A 13,196-nucleotide genomic window follows, 5' to 3' on the forward strand; every position below is an offset into this window, starting at 1 on the left:
TGGTGGCCATCACGGCTTCTTGCAGGAGCAAATTCCATAATTTAACTATGCACCATGATGCCTTATAGTTGTCCTAAGCATTTATACCATTAGGACTATTAGTCCATATAGCCCCAGAATCGTTTACTTTGACTGGAAGCAGCTCTCCAGGCCCTCAGATAGGAACTTGTCCCATCACTTGCGATCTGATCTTTCAAGCAGCTGGTACCAGGGGTGGAACCTGGAGCCCCAGCCATGCTTCTCACGCACACTGGCCTTTAGTTACACTATCTTCCCAATTCATCCCCCATTATCCAGCAGATTCTTTGCACTGCAGCCTAAAGCAGGTCTAACCGTAGCAGAGGTACAGATAAAAGAAAGCAAGTTCCTCTAGATTAGAAGGAGAAAAAGGAGGTGCACACCTACCATTGAGCTGTCTGTAGACAATGTCTTCGAGAAGTGACAGCCTTTTCAAAACTGCATCCTGAATGGGGTTTCCAGTACGGGCAGTCAAGTTGGACACTTCTGCCCTGGGGTGGATTTCGTGGAAGGAGTCCCCACTCTTCACGACGATGGGCCTGCACTTGGCCAGGAAGAGGACGAACCCAGCAACTGCAATCAAGTTTAAGACCAGCAAGACTTTCACTCTCCTCAGAGAAGCCATCAAAGAACTGCCCAAAGTGGGAGATGCAACTCAGGAGACTACTTGGGCAATAACCAAAGGAGAAGGGTAGAAGCAGAAGTCGGATGACCTGCTCTCTGGCTACTTTCACTAGGAGCAAGAGGAGGAGGAGGAGGAGGAAGGGAGGAGGTGAGAACACATTTCCCCATCAGCTTGTCCTTGTGGGAAGCCTCCCTCCTTTTTTTCCAGATTGCACAGCTGGGCTATTCACAGCAAGGGGAAGCGACAAATGTTTGCAGGTGGCGATAATCTTGAAAGGCAGCTCAGATCAGCTCTGCCACTCCAGAAATAGGTGCACCTGCTCCTGGAAAGAAAGCCAACCATTGCTCTCTGCAGGTCCCAGTGAAGCAGGGAGGTTTTGAAAATGTCCTTTGAGTTTTCAATCCCTATTGGAAGGAGATACCGGAAGACCTCTTCAGCAGCTGCCCCCACCCCCCTACCTGCCAGCAAGAGCCCCTCGATGCTACTGGATTTCGGAAAGGCAAACAGCTCAGACTTACATGAAAACTCTTGCAGAAGGAAACAATTCAACTTCGTTGCAGAGGCTTTGTACTCCTCCCGTGGTCTTTGAAATGGAACTTACTTGGCAGCAGAAGATCCTAGTGTCCCAAGGAAGGAGACCCCAGGATTGTGGGTCAACCCTTGAGGTCCTTTAAAATAAAGCAATAGCTGGACAAGGAAGAACCTTATCCAATACACCATCGGCTCAGTTCGCAAGGGACTCAAAGGTTGCAGGAAAAACAAGACAGAAAACAGGGAAGAATGGCAAGAGAATACAGTATAACTTTCACAGGGAGGGGGAAACACAGAGGGGGAGAGAGGGGGAGGAATCCTAAGTGGGGTTACTGGGACGCTTCCAGACTTTAGGAAGGGGGCCAGGTGGTGAGAGGGATGACATTCCCCCAAGAAAGGTTGTATCCTGCTTCTCCAACAACTGGGGTGGGGGTAGACAGGGGCGCACCGAGTCTCTCCAAAAGGCGAAAGAGCAAACAAACACGCGTCTCTTCGCTTCTCTTTCCCAATACTTTAGGAACCTGGGTGGGAATTAAGGGCTCAAAAAAACCTAATTGTTAGGAAATGCGGAGCGGGGGGAAGAGGGAGGAAACGTGCAGGCAGACAGTGACAAAAGACTTCGTAAGGGAGGGGGAGGGAGAATCTGCAGAGAGACAGAAGAGGAGAGAAAGTGACTTTAACAAAGATACGGATAAAAGGAGGCGAAAGATGGAAGCAAAGGGCAGCAACCCCCCGTTCCCATTCCGCTTGGACCCCCTTCTGAGATGCTTTTAATTGGTCTTTAGGGCGTAGCGCCCGCAGCTAGAATGGGAATCGCCTGCGCTCTGGATGTGAAAGCGGCATCGCGGAAAGGGGGGGGGGAGGCGGAAGCAGGTGTTGCTAATAATAGGACCCTCCGCCGCCTTTCTTCGCTTTCGCTCTCCCCTCCCTGGTCGCAGCCCCTCGCCGGCTCGCCAGGCGCGCATTCCCTCTCCCGCCGAGGGGGGGTTCGGTGCTGCGGCTACCCCCACCCCACCCCGCAGCTTGCCTCCGGTGCGCAAAGGATGTATATCTAAATGGTGGCGAGGCTGGAGAAGAGGATGTGGAGGAAGAGGAGGATGGGGGGGCGGTACCCCGGGAAATCAGGTCATCGTGGCCTCCACGAAGCTGTTCCGAGGGATCTTCCGGGGCCCGAGCGAGGAGGAGGAGGAGGAGGAGGAGGAAGCAGCAGCGGCAGCAGCGATGGTGGTGATCGTGGCGGTGCCTGCGCGGCTGATGGTCGTGCGTTGCGCTCCCCGGCCGCAGCTTCCCATCGCAGCCGCCGTTGGAGCCATCCGCTTTCAATGTGCTCGGAGGAAAGGGGGAGAACAAAATCCCCCTTTCATGGCTCAAAGGAGGCGTTGCAAAGAAAACCTGGGCTGGGGAAAAGAAGGGGAATTGGCCACCGGTTCGCGATTGGAGGCCGGGCTTAAAATGATGCTCTCAAATGCTGCATGCAGGCAGAAAGAGAGGGGTTCTGTGGAGGTTTTAACCCCCCCCCGCACCTCTAGGAGTTAGGCTCTCTGAACACCACGACACAGGCGCACACCAGTTTTTGCCGAAATTAATTCTATTCGCCCACCCCTGCGGGTTGCCAACTTTTAAACCAGCCGGGCAGCTTTCCTCTTAAGCACAGTTTAATCTGTAAATGCCCAGGTTTTAAAAACTCCCTGAGATGGTGACGAAAGCTTCCCCTGCTGCTTTGGATCGATCCAATCTCCCCTGCTAGGGGGCTCGGCCTTTATTGTGGCAAGCTCTGCCCTGTGGAACTCCTTGCCAGGAGAGGATTGGGTAAAAGGTAAAGGTAAAGGGACCCCTGACCATTAGATCCAGTTGTGACCGACTCTGGGGTTGCGGTGCTCATCTCGCTTTGGCCGAGGGAACCGATGTACAGCTTCCGGGTCATGTGGCCAGCATGACCAAGCCGCTTCTGGTGAACCAGAGCAGCGCACAGAAACGCCGTTTACCTTCCTGCCAGAGCAATACCTATTTATCTACTTGCACTTTGACATGCTTTCGAACTGCTAGGTTGACAGGAGCAGGGACCTCCATCACGGGGATTCAAACTACCGACCTTCTGATCAGCAAGTCCTAGGCTCTGTGGTTTAACACACAGCGCCACCTGTGTCCCTAAGAGGTTTGGGTAGGAATCATTCAACACCTCCTTTCAGATGGCTCCTAAAAACTTTGTGATACAGACAGGCCTCCACAATGCGAATTTCTTTTTAAAGCAACCAATATTTACTGAATCTTTCACCAGTGCTTTTAATTGCAGTGTTCTGCGCTGTATACTGCCTTGCTGTATTTTTTTATGGAAGTGTGGCCTGCAAATTGGGGCAGGGCCTGGTGGTGCTTTGTGAAGCTGCAAACATTCCAGCCTTGCAAAGCAGCTCAGGTCTAGCGTTGCTCCAGTGGTGTTGGTAGCAAGGGCTGGGCTAACATGCAATGGGCTCCTTTCACCCTCTGCCCTGCACACACACACACATACACAGGTGCAGTGGCGTAGCATGGGGGTGCAGGGGGGCAGCCGCACTGGGCGCAACATCTGGGGGTTAGGGTTAGGGGGTGCAAATCCACGGGTTAGGGGGCGCAAATTACTTGCTTTGCCCCGGGTGCTGACAACCCATGCTACGCCACTGCACAGGTGAGCCCCGGATGCCATTAAAGCATGCTCTGCCACTCCATGGGAGTTGGGTGCTCACCAGTGGTAGGTACTGCCAAGGCACAAAGAGGATGGAGCAAAAACCAAAGTTGAGTGGAGCCATAAGAAGATCCCGCTGGCCAGTGGCCCATTTAGTCCACCATCTTCTCACAGTGCCCACAAGCGGGACAGGAGGGCAGCCATGCCCTCCCCACTTACGTTCCTCAGCAACTTATATTGTAGGCATCCTGTCTCCGATCCTGGGGGTAATTTACAGAAGAGGAGCCTGCTGGATCAGGCCAATGTGGTGTAGTGGTTAAGAGCGGTAGACTCGTTATCTGGGGAACCGGGTTCGCGTCTCCGCTCCTCCACATACAGCTGCTGGGTGACCTTGGGCCAGTCACACTTCTCTGAAGTCTCTCAGCCCCACTCACCTCACAGAGTGTTTGTTGTGGGGGAGGAAGGGAAAGGAGAATGTTAGCCGCTTTGAGACTCCTTCAGGTAGTGATATAGCGGGATATCAAATCCAAACTCTTCTTCATCACCTAGTCCAGCATCCTGTTGTCACAGTGGTCAACCAGATCTAGGAAACCCGCAAGGAGGACCTGAGCTCAACAGCTCTCTCTGCTCCTGCAGTAACTGGAATGCAGAATCGGGCTGCCTCCAACAGTGAAGACAGAGCATAGCTGGCAGGGATAGTAGACGTTGGTAGTCATATCCATTGTGATAAACACTCATTCAGACATAGTTGCACATATTCACCCACACAAGCACCACAAGTGAGCAGAGTGATGGGAGAAGAGAGACCTCTGGCATCATATTTAATCCTTTTCATGAAAAAAGAAAAAAAAAGTTTCTTTCTTTTAAAAAGTTAAAACTACTTACACTATATAATATTGTATATTACACACACACTCTCTTCCCAAGTGGTGCAGAAATCCATATAATATATGGATATAACATATTATATTATATTATATTATATTATATTAGCCTTTGGTGGTGCTCTTTGCTGATTATATTCTAATACATTGTACACTATGTTGATACATTTTTATGACACTGTAAAGGTAAAGGTAAAGGTACCCCTGCCCGAACGGGCCAGTCTTGACAGACTCTGGGGTTTGTGCGCCCATCTCACTCAAGAGCTGTCCGGAGACACTTCCGGGTCACGTGGCCAGCGTGGCAAAGCTGCATCTGGCGAGCCAGCGCAGCACACGGAACGCCGTTTACCTTCCCGCTGGTAAGCGGTACCTATTTATCTACTTGCACCCGGGGGTGCTTTCGAACTGCTAGGTTGGCAGGCGCTGGGACCGAGCAGCGGGAGCGCACCCCGCCGCGGGGATTCGAACCGCCGACCTTTCGATCGGCAAGCCCTAGGTGCTGAGGCTTTTACCCACAGCGCCACACTGTAGATATGCATAATAAAATAAAGACATGACTGAAATACAAACCCATTTGAAAGTGGCCTTTCCCTAAAGTAGACAGTTTCCTCTAAAAAAAAAGTCTGAATTCCAGAAGTGGGTGGGGCGGAAGAGCTGCTTTCTCTTCTGTTCTGAAAACCTAAGTGGTATGAATTGGTTAACTAGCAAGGAGTCTAGGGACAGAGTTTATGGATTTAATTTATGGCCTCTGCAAACTTTCTTCCAACAATCTGAGCACTGATGAACAACACATGTTTTAATGGGCTTCACCCAAGTCGGCATAATCGTCATGATTATTGGAGCACAATCAATGTTCACTAGCCTTTACACATTCACTAGAAAAAAAACAGTGCCTTTCACTGAACTTTCTGTTCACTTACCAAATTTGATGGTGGGGGAACCTCCAAGAGCTACATCTCCCCCATTGCTCAGCATTTGGGGGGGGGGGTTGAAACTCTTGGCTCCTATAATCTGCTCCCCCTCCTGTCTCTCCTTGAACCAATCAGCAATGAATGGCAAGTCTGAATCTACATTCACTGTGCTTGTGCCCTTGAGTGCTTACCAAGGCAGCCAACCTAACCCATCCACTGACCTGCCCATAATGGAGTCAGCATAAACTCAGTTAGAATGCATACCATACATTTGAACCAACCATCTCCCCCCTCCAAGAGAATCCTGGGAACTGTAGTCCCCCCCCCCAACAGAGCTAAAATCCCCAGCACACTCAACAACAAAAATTCCCAGGATTCTTTCCTGTGTGTGACTCTGCTCACCTGCTTACTACCAGATCAAAAAGCCCTTAGATTGGTAATAAAGAGATCACACGTTCCCCTAAAAAGACAAACAATTGTCACCTGTGGGAAGGAGGAATAGACAGTCAAATTCTATAATGTGCGAAATAAGATCCACTATTCGCTGTGGTGAGTCTTGGGCTTGCCGACCGAAAGGTTGGAGGCTCGAATCCCCACGACGAGGGGAGCTCCCATTGCCCAGTCCCTGCTCCTGCCAACCTAACAGTTCAAAAGCACCTCAAAGTGCAAGTAGATAAATAGGTACCACTCCGGCGGGAAGGTAAACGGTGTTTCTGAGCGCTGCTCTGGTTTCACCAGAAGCGGCTTAGTCATACTGGCCACATGACCCGGAAAAACTGTCTGAGGACAAATGTTGGTTCCCTCAGCCAGTAAAGCAAGATGAGTGCTGCAACCCCAGAGTCGTTTGCGACTGGACTTAGCTGTCAGGGGTCCTTTACTTTACTAGACTCAGGGGCCAGATCAGGCCCAATCACCTTCTAAATCTGGCCTGTGGACAGTCCAGAAATCAGCATGTTTTTACATGAGTAGAATGTGTCATTTTATTTAAAATGCATCTCTGGGTTATTTGTGGGGCATAGGAATTCATTCATTCACCCCCCAAAAAATATAGTCCAGCCCCCCACAAGGTCTGAGGGACAGTGGACTGGCACCCTGCTGAAAAAGTTTGCTGACCCTGCCTTTACTTTTAAGATCCACTACCAACCAACAACAAGCCCTTTCCAGAGCCCCATCTGTCATATCTCAGATCAGACAATTACAAACTCTTGGCACCCAGGAAAATAGCTGCTCCAATGCCTTCTGAACTTTATGAGGCCCATCCCTTTGACCAAATCATTCTCATGAAAGTGGATCAATAACCCATTCAGGATAGCACCTCTGGCCAAAAGTTGACATGAAGTCAAAAGCCACACACACACACACACACACACACACACACACACACACACACACACCGTCATCCCTGAACAGGCTGGCTGCAGCTGATGGAAACTGGAGTCCAACATTTGGAGAGTTACAGATTCTCCATCACTGCCCAACAGGGTTAAAAGAAAGGTAAATGACCAAGAATCAAGTGAATTCTTTGGGATCTGAGCACTGATGCTTTTTTGGGGGGGGGGGAGGACGGTTAATGTTGGAGGAAGAATACCAAAGCTAAAAGCTACTTTTAGAACAAAAATGCTTGAAATGTGGATATAAAAAAGACTTCGGCTTCCAGAACTGTCAGCCCCAACTCAATTCTGCTGCAGTAAAATGAGCTTAAAACTGTTCTAATCACATCCAGACTTGTTTATCTCACAAGAGCAGCCACGTGGCAGTCAAAGCACTGGGGACAATGCGAGTCTCTAGCATATTTTTAACTGCATGGAATTTCTGGGGTGGGGAGAGGGGAGAACAGAAAAGAGCAAGCTTCTGAAACTTCCATATGGAAAAAAAACCCAAAAAACAACAACTGTTGAAGTTGGATGGCTTTGCCATATATGGCTCCAGCATTTCTGTTGCCACCTTTTCGACGATGAAGTTGGACGGGGTGGTTCTCTCCACCTTGTGCATACTTTTCACGGTGAGTCTCCTCAAATATATCCTTTTAGCTGTACCAAAGTGACACAACACATTCTATAAATGGAATAAGTAATAACAAAAATTCTCATTCTTCCAGATGGCGTCCGCACTGGCCTAGATTTGCCAACTCCACACACACAAACCACAGCCAAGACTCCTGGCCTGTTTAGCAGATTGTGACAGACAGAAGTCTGCCAGGTAATAATAATAATAATAATAATAATAATAATAATAATAATAATTTATTATTTATACCCCACCCATCTGGCTGAGTTTCCCCAGCCACTCTGGGTGGCTCCCAATCAGTGTTAAAAACAGTACAGCGTTACATATTAAAAACTTCCCTGAACAGGGCTGCCTTAAGATGTCTTCTGAATGTCAGATAATTATTTATCTCTTTGACATCTGATGGGAGGGCAGTCCACAGGGCGGGCGCCACTACCGAGAAGGCCCTCTGCCTGGTTCCCTGTAGCCTCACTTCTCGCAATGAGGGAACCGCCAAAAGGCCCTCGGCGCTGGATCTCAGTGTCCAGGCTGAATGATGGGGATGGAGACGCTCCTTCAAGTATACAGGACCGAGGCCGTTTAGGGCTTTAAAGGTCAGCACCAACACTTTGAATCGTGCTCGGGAACATACTGGGAGGTAAAGCTCTACTTGCTAAATCTCGGGCTTTCTCAAGCAGTCATGCAGTCTGGTCCAATCAATATTGATTGCTTGTAGGCACGGGCCATTGCAAACGCAGTGAAATGCCTATTGGCACACACATAAAACACAGATAAATATACACACTGTTTTAAATGCAAACAGTTAAAAATTAATCTTAAAACTTATTGGAGTTTACTCGTAGATTTGGTTTGTTCAGCTTAATGAGTCACCTATACAAACTGCGGACATTTGGTTCAAGATTCTGACCCATATTTTCTGTGCTGCAATTGCAAACAGTGCAGCTTGATAGAATTGATGCTCATATTCAGTGGCGGGCAAGTAAATTACTATGGGTTGCATCCAGCACAATTCTTACTCAGACTAGAATCGATGAAGATAATAGTCATGGCTAACTTGCGTCCATTAATTTCAATGGGTCTACTCTGAGTAACACTTAGTTGATGAACCTCTGTTCTGTTTTGGCCACTGTGGCGCAATTTCTTTCTAGGAAAGATATGCACCAGGCAATGTACAAAGTCCTCTATAAAACATGCTTCTTTCAGGGATACGATGATACCTGTCACCCAAATACCTGTCACAGGTATTTAACCTTAACCTTCGGGTTAAGAACTTAGTTCGTTCCGGAGGCCTGTTCTTAACCTGAAACTGTTCTTAACCTGAGATACCACTTTAGCTAATGGGGCCTCCCACTGCCACTGCCACCGCCACCGCCACCACCGCATGATTTCTGTTCTCATCCTGAAGCAAAGTTTTTAACCCGGGGTACTATTTCTGGGTTAGTGGAGTCTGTAACCTGAAGCACCTATAACCCGAGGTACCACTGTAGAGGAACCTTGCCAGGAGAAAGTTTGCCAGCTCCCTCTCTTCCCTAGAACCAAATCCCTCTCTGAATCTTAGAATGTTAAGAGTCGGCACAGAACTTGGAGGTCATCCAGTCCGAGCTCCTTCTCAATGCAGGAGCTACAGTGCAGGATGCAACCACAGCAAGTTTCACCAACAGTGGGCACATTTAGAATATTGGGGGGGGGGAGAGAATACCATGGATGCCAACCACAAAAGAGCTGCTACCATTGTGCAACGTAACAGAATGGCTGCCACATCTGAAAGAGAGAAAGGCAAACGACCATCAATACCCCCTGACATAAATGAGAAATAAACCACAAATAACAGTCAGTTGGAGATAGGTATATTCCACCCCAGTGGAAGATTGCATAACTTCCTCTCAAAGGTGAAAAATTGGGTGACGGAGTTAGTCTAGGCTACTTTGGCCTTTGTTAACTGCCCATTTCCCCTTCAAGGATCACTACCATGTTGTGGCGAAGGGGCTTGAATAACTGAAAGAAGCTATGAGCTATGCCATGCAGGGCCACCTAAGACAGACAGGTCATAGCTGAGAGTTTAGTCTAAATGTGATCCCCTCCAGTATTTCCATGGACATAAAAAAGGAGAAGCTTTGAGAAGAAAGTTTCCAAGGCATGCTATGGTTTATGGGTTCATGGAGAGTTGAAATCGACTAAGACGGCTAAACAACAACAACAACCCATTTAGGTTGCCTGCCAACATCTGTGTTTTGAGATGAATGCAAGCTTTCCTTCTTACATTTTAATAAATACCAATCTTTTGACCAATACCTGTTGTTGAGCCTTCATTCTGGATGTGGGGCAAAAGCCATAGCCATATTTGTTCCTGGAGAGAAGCTCTCAGAGAAGATGGCCAATCCTGGCATCCAGTTTAATATGGCATGTTTCAGAGGGCGTGTTCAATGGAGGAGAGACTGAACCAATAGGAGCTGAGCAGAAAGACCAAAGCAGTCTCTCTTGCATTGTAGATTTTTGAGGAAGTATTGTAAGATCTTTTGTGGATGCCCAGCACCTCACAAGTCTGTTTGTTCCACTGCTGAAAAGCTCTTACCATCAGGAAGCTACCATCAGAACCTATAATTAGCTGAAATCTTGCTTCCACACAGTTTCAACCCATTGGTTCTAATTCTGCCCTCTAGTGTGTGTGTTTGGGAGGACAATGGACCTCAGGCCTATGGGACAATCCTGCGCTGCCAAGCCATCCTGAGGCCATTTTCACCAAATGATGCCCACCTGCACATCTGCTAACATCTCTCATTATGTCATTTGATGGGTGGGAGAGCAGGGTTAAACCCTGCAGGGGGTTGCACAATTTTTTTCCTGAGCAGGAACATGGACACACAGCCAAAGCAGCAGGATTTAACCCCCGCTTGCTAGCTGATGAGACAGTGGGGGTTTAAGTCCTTCTCAGTTCAGCCAGATCCCATGCAAAGCCCTCTCTGATTCAGGAAGGGATTTGCATTGCAATCCCCTGCTAAAATGAAGGTTGTTCCTCCTGTCTTTAGCAAAGCTTCTGAGACAAACCCCATTGGATTCACATTGAAAGCCCTGCTAAAATAGAGGAGGGGGGGTACCTTTCGTTTTAGCAGCCCCTTTCGAGATGCTTTGAAATCCTTGCATTTGATGTTATTGTGATACCAGGAGATTGACAGGTGGGTGTCCCCTCCCACCTGTCGAATTTGGCCTGCAAGGCCGAAGGAGCCAAAGAGACAGAGAACAAGCCTTTGAATGACAGCTCTTCAGATATTTGAAAGCCGTTATCCTGCCTTCCCTCAACCTTCTCTTCTCTCAGCTAAACATAGCCAGCTCTTTCAACCATTCCTCATAGGACTTGATATTCAGAGGCACTTCAAAATCCTGATTGTCTTCTATGCTCTTCCAAAAGTAGCTGTATTTTGCCTAATACTGAAGGCTCATGTTTTGTCTGATTCGTTTTTGACTTTCCAAGGCACCCGTGCCTCCTAAAAATATCAGACCTGACAAAAAGCAGACATCCCTTGGGCTTTAAAACCATGCAGGGCCTTTGTAACAAATATCCCCTTAGCAAATCCCAACTGCTTGCAGATGTTCCCGGTCTCCTGCTTCTCTTTAAAGCCTCCATTTCTTTGTTAGGAAGAGCAATGGCTGTGGAGAATCACAGCCCTTGCACAGTTAAGAGTCCACAGGAGAGAGATAGAGCTTATTGTTTTGTACCTGTCTCTCCGGGTATTGCTCTGATAAGTTTCTACATTTCCCTTAAATTTGGAATGGGGTGAGGAGGAGAAATGGCTTCCCATAGATATTATTGTTTCTACCCCGCAGTGAACAGAATCAAAGAACTCACAAATAGGGGTGGGCAAATATCTCAATTTCAGTTTCTCTTAGGGTTGCCATATTTTGAGGAGGAAAAAAAGAGAACACTATGACGGTCATTCAAAGCACATAAATGCAATTTGTCCCAAATTTTTACCCCTGAGAAAGAGGACACATGGCAACCCCAGTTTTATATTATTCCAATGTTTTTTTAAAAAAAATATATGCTGGAACTGAATGTAAGTCATCAGCATTTCAGTGAGATTTTTTCCTAATTTGCACATATTTGCAAAGCAATTTCCTTTAAAATGATGTGGTTTTTTGTTGGTTATTTTTCATTAATGTGTATAATTCTATGGAAACTTTACCCAAGTTGGCATTCCAATATTCTGCACTACCAGTTCTGCAAGAGGGGAGGGAGATTCTTTCTGTCCAGTAGGCTGGATTCTTCTCTCTCCAGTCTTGGAGGGCCAAATTTGACAGGTGGGCAAAGCCCCCAACCTGTCTATCAACTAACATCATAGTGACAACATGTCATGCTGCATTTTGAAGCTCTGGCTGTTGAAACGGCAAAGCACAGCACAGGGCTGTTTGAAAGCCCTTTTGCAAAGAGCTCCACACTGCTCTTTAAAACTCCAGTTCATTTAGGTTTAAAGATCAGTGCAGGGCTATTTACAAAGGCGCTTTCAAAGAGCCCCACACTGCAGTTTGGCTCCACATGCCCATCCCCAGCAGGTGCACACAGCCAAGCTAAACAGGATTGAACCCTCTCCTTGGCAGAAGGGCAGGGGGTTCAATCCTGTTGGCTGCAGAGGTCTCTTTTGCCATTTCTTCCACCTAGGAAACACACTAGAAAAACAGAGTCCATTCAGTGGCATCAGGGGAAATGGTATTGTGGGCAAAAATTTGCCCATAGGCTGGATATTCCCCACCAGCCCCCACTGCTCCCACTCACTTTAACATTCTACACTTCAAGCACTCTCCTTCCACTCCCCTCCAAACACAAACCCCAAATGTGGTTCATTACACAAGAAAAGACGGGGGGAAGTCAGCTGTTCATTACAGCATTTTACACACTGCCCAAAAAAATAACCAGGGTGTGTGTGTCAATAACTCCATACCATTAAACCCAGATACAAGGTCATCACCCATGTTCTAAATTGCCCACCCTCGTAGATGATGGCATCAAAGAAAACAAAAGCAGGTGTTCTATAACTCTTCCATGCAGAAAAAAACACATTTCCTCCTGTTTCTTGACCTACTTATCTCTCTTCAAAACCTGCCGTGTTTTTTTTTTCTTTGTTGTTTTTTGCTATGTTGCTGGCTTCTTTAATTTTTTATAAACATCTTTAAACCCTCTCTCTGAAATTTATTTGCAGTTTCTCCGCAGATGAAAACAAACAGTATGTTGCTCATAGTTAATAGGTCCGCATCAGACAACCAGTTAGAATCATCAAATTGGAAGGGGCACAAGGATTACCTAGTCCAGCCCCCTGCAACAGGGGCCCCAGGTTATGGGTGCCCAGCACATGCACCATGATGTCACATGTCATGCGACCTTGGAACCTGACTTCTGGTGGCACCGGAAGTCAGGTTTCTGAGGTCTTGCAAGGCCTCGGACAGCATCTCCAAGGTCTCATGAGGCCTTGGACCTCCATTGCTTTGCAGATTTTTTTCCTGTTTGCAGCAATATTAAAAGCATGGGAATTAGACTATAAAAATTTGCTTTGAGCAAGTCCTGCTATTGA

At 47.5% G+C, this 13,196-nt stretch overlaps 1 protein-coding gene across 1 annotated transcript in view; it reads right to left on the bottom strand.

Annotated features, from left to right (window-relative positions):
* The window catches only part of GALNT17 (polypeptide N-acetylgalactosaminyltransferase 17), a 115,846-nt gene extending 113,182 nt beyond the window's left edge, over positions 1–2,664 (bottom strand). Inside the window, exon 1 of the mRNA XM_082201243.1 lies at positions 406–2,664. Coding sequence (XP_082057369.1) covers positions 406–643 — 238 coding nt within the window. The 5' untranslated portion in view covers positions 644–2,664. The remainder of the gene's footprint in view (positions 1–405) is intronic.
* Between the last annotated feature and the right edge of the window lie 10,532 nt (positions 2,665–13,196).

The sequence above is a fragment of the Podarcis vaucheri genome (genome assembly GCF_965113315.1).
Source record: "Podarcis vaucheri genome assembly, chromosome: 15".
Taxonomy (NCBI): domain Eukaryota; kingdom Metazoa; phylum Chordata; class Lepidosauria; order Squamata; family Lacertidae; genus Podarcis; species Podarcis vaucheri.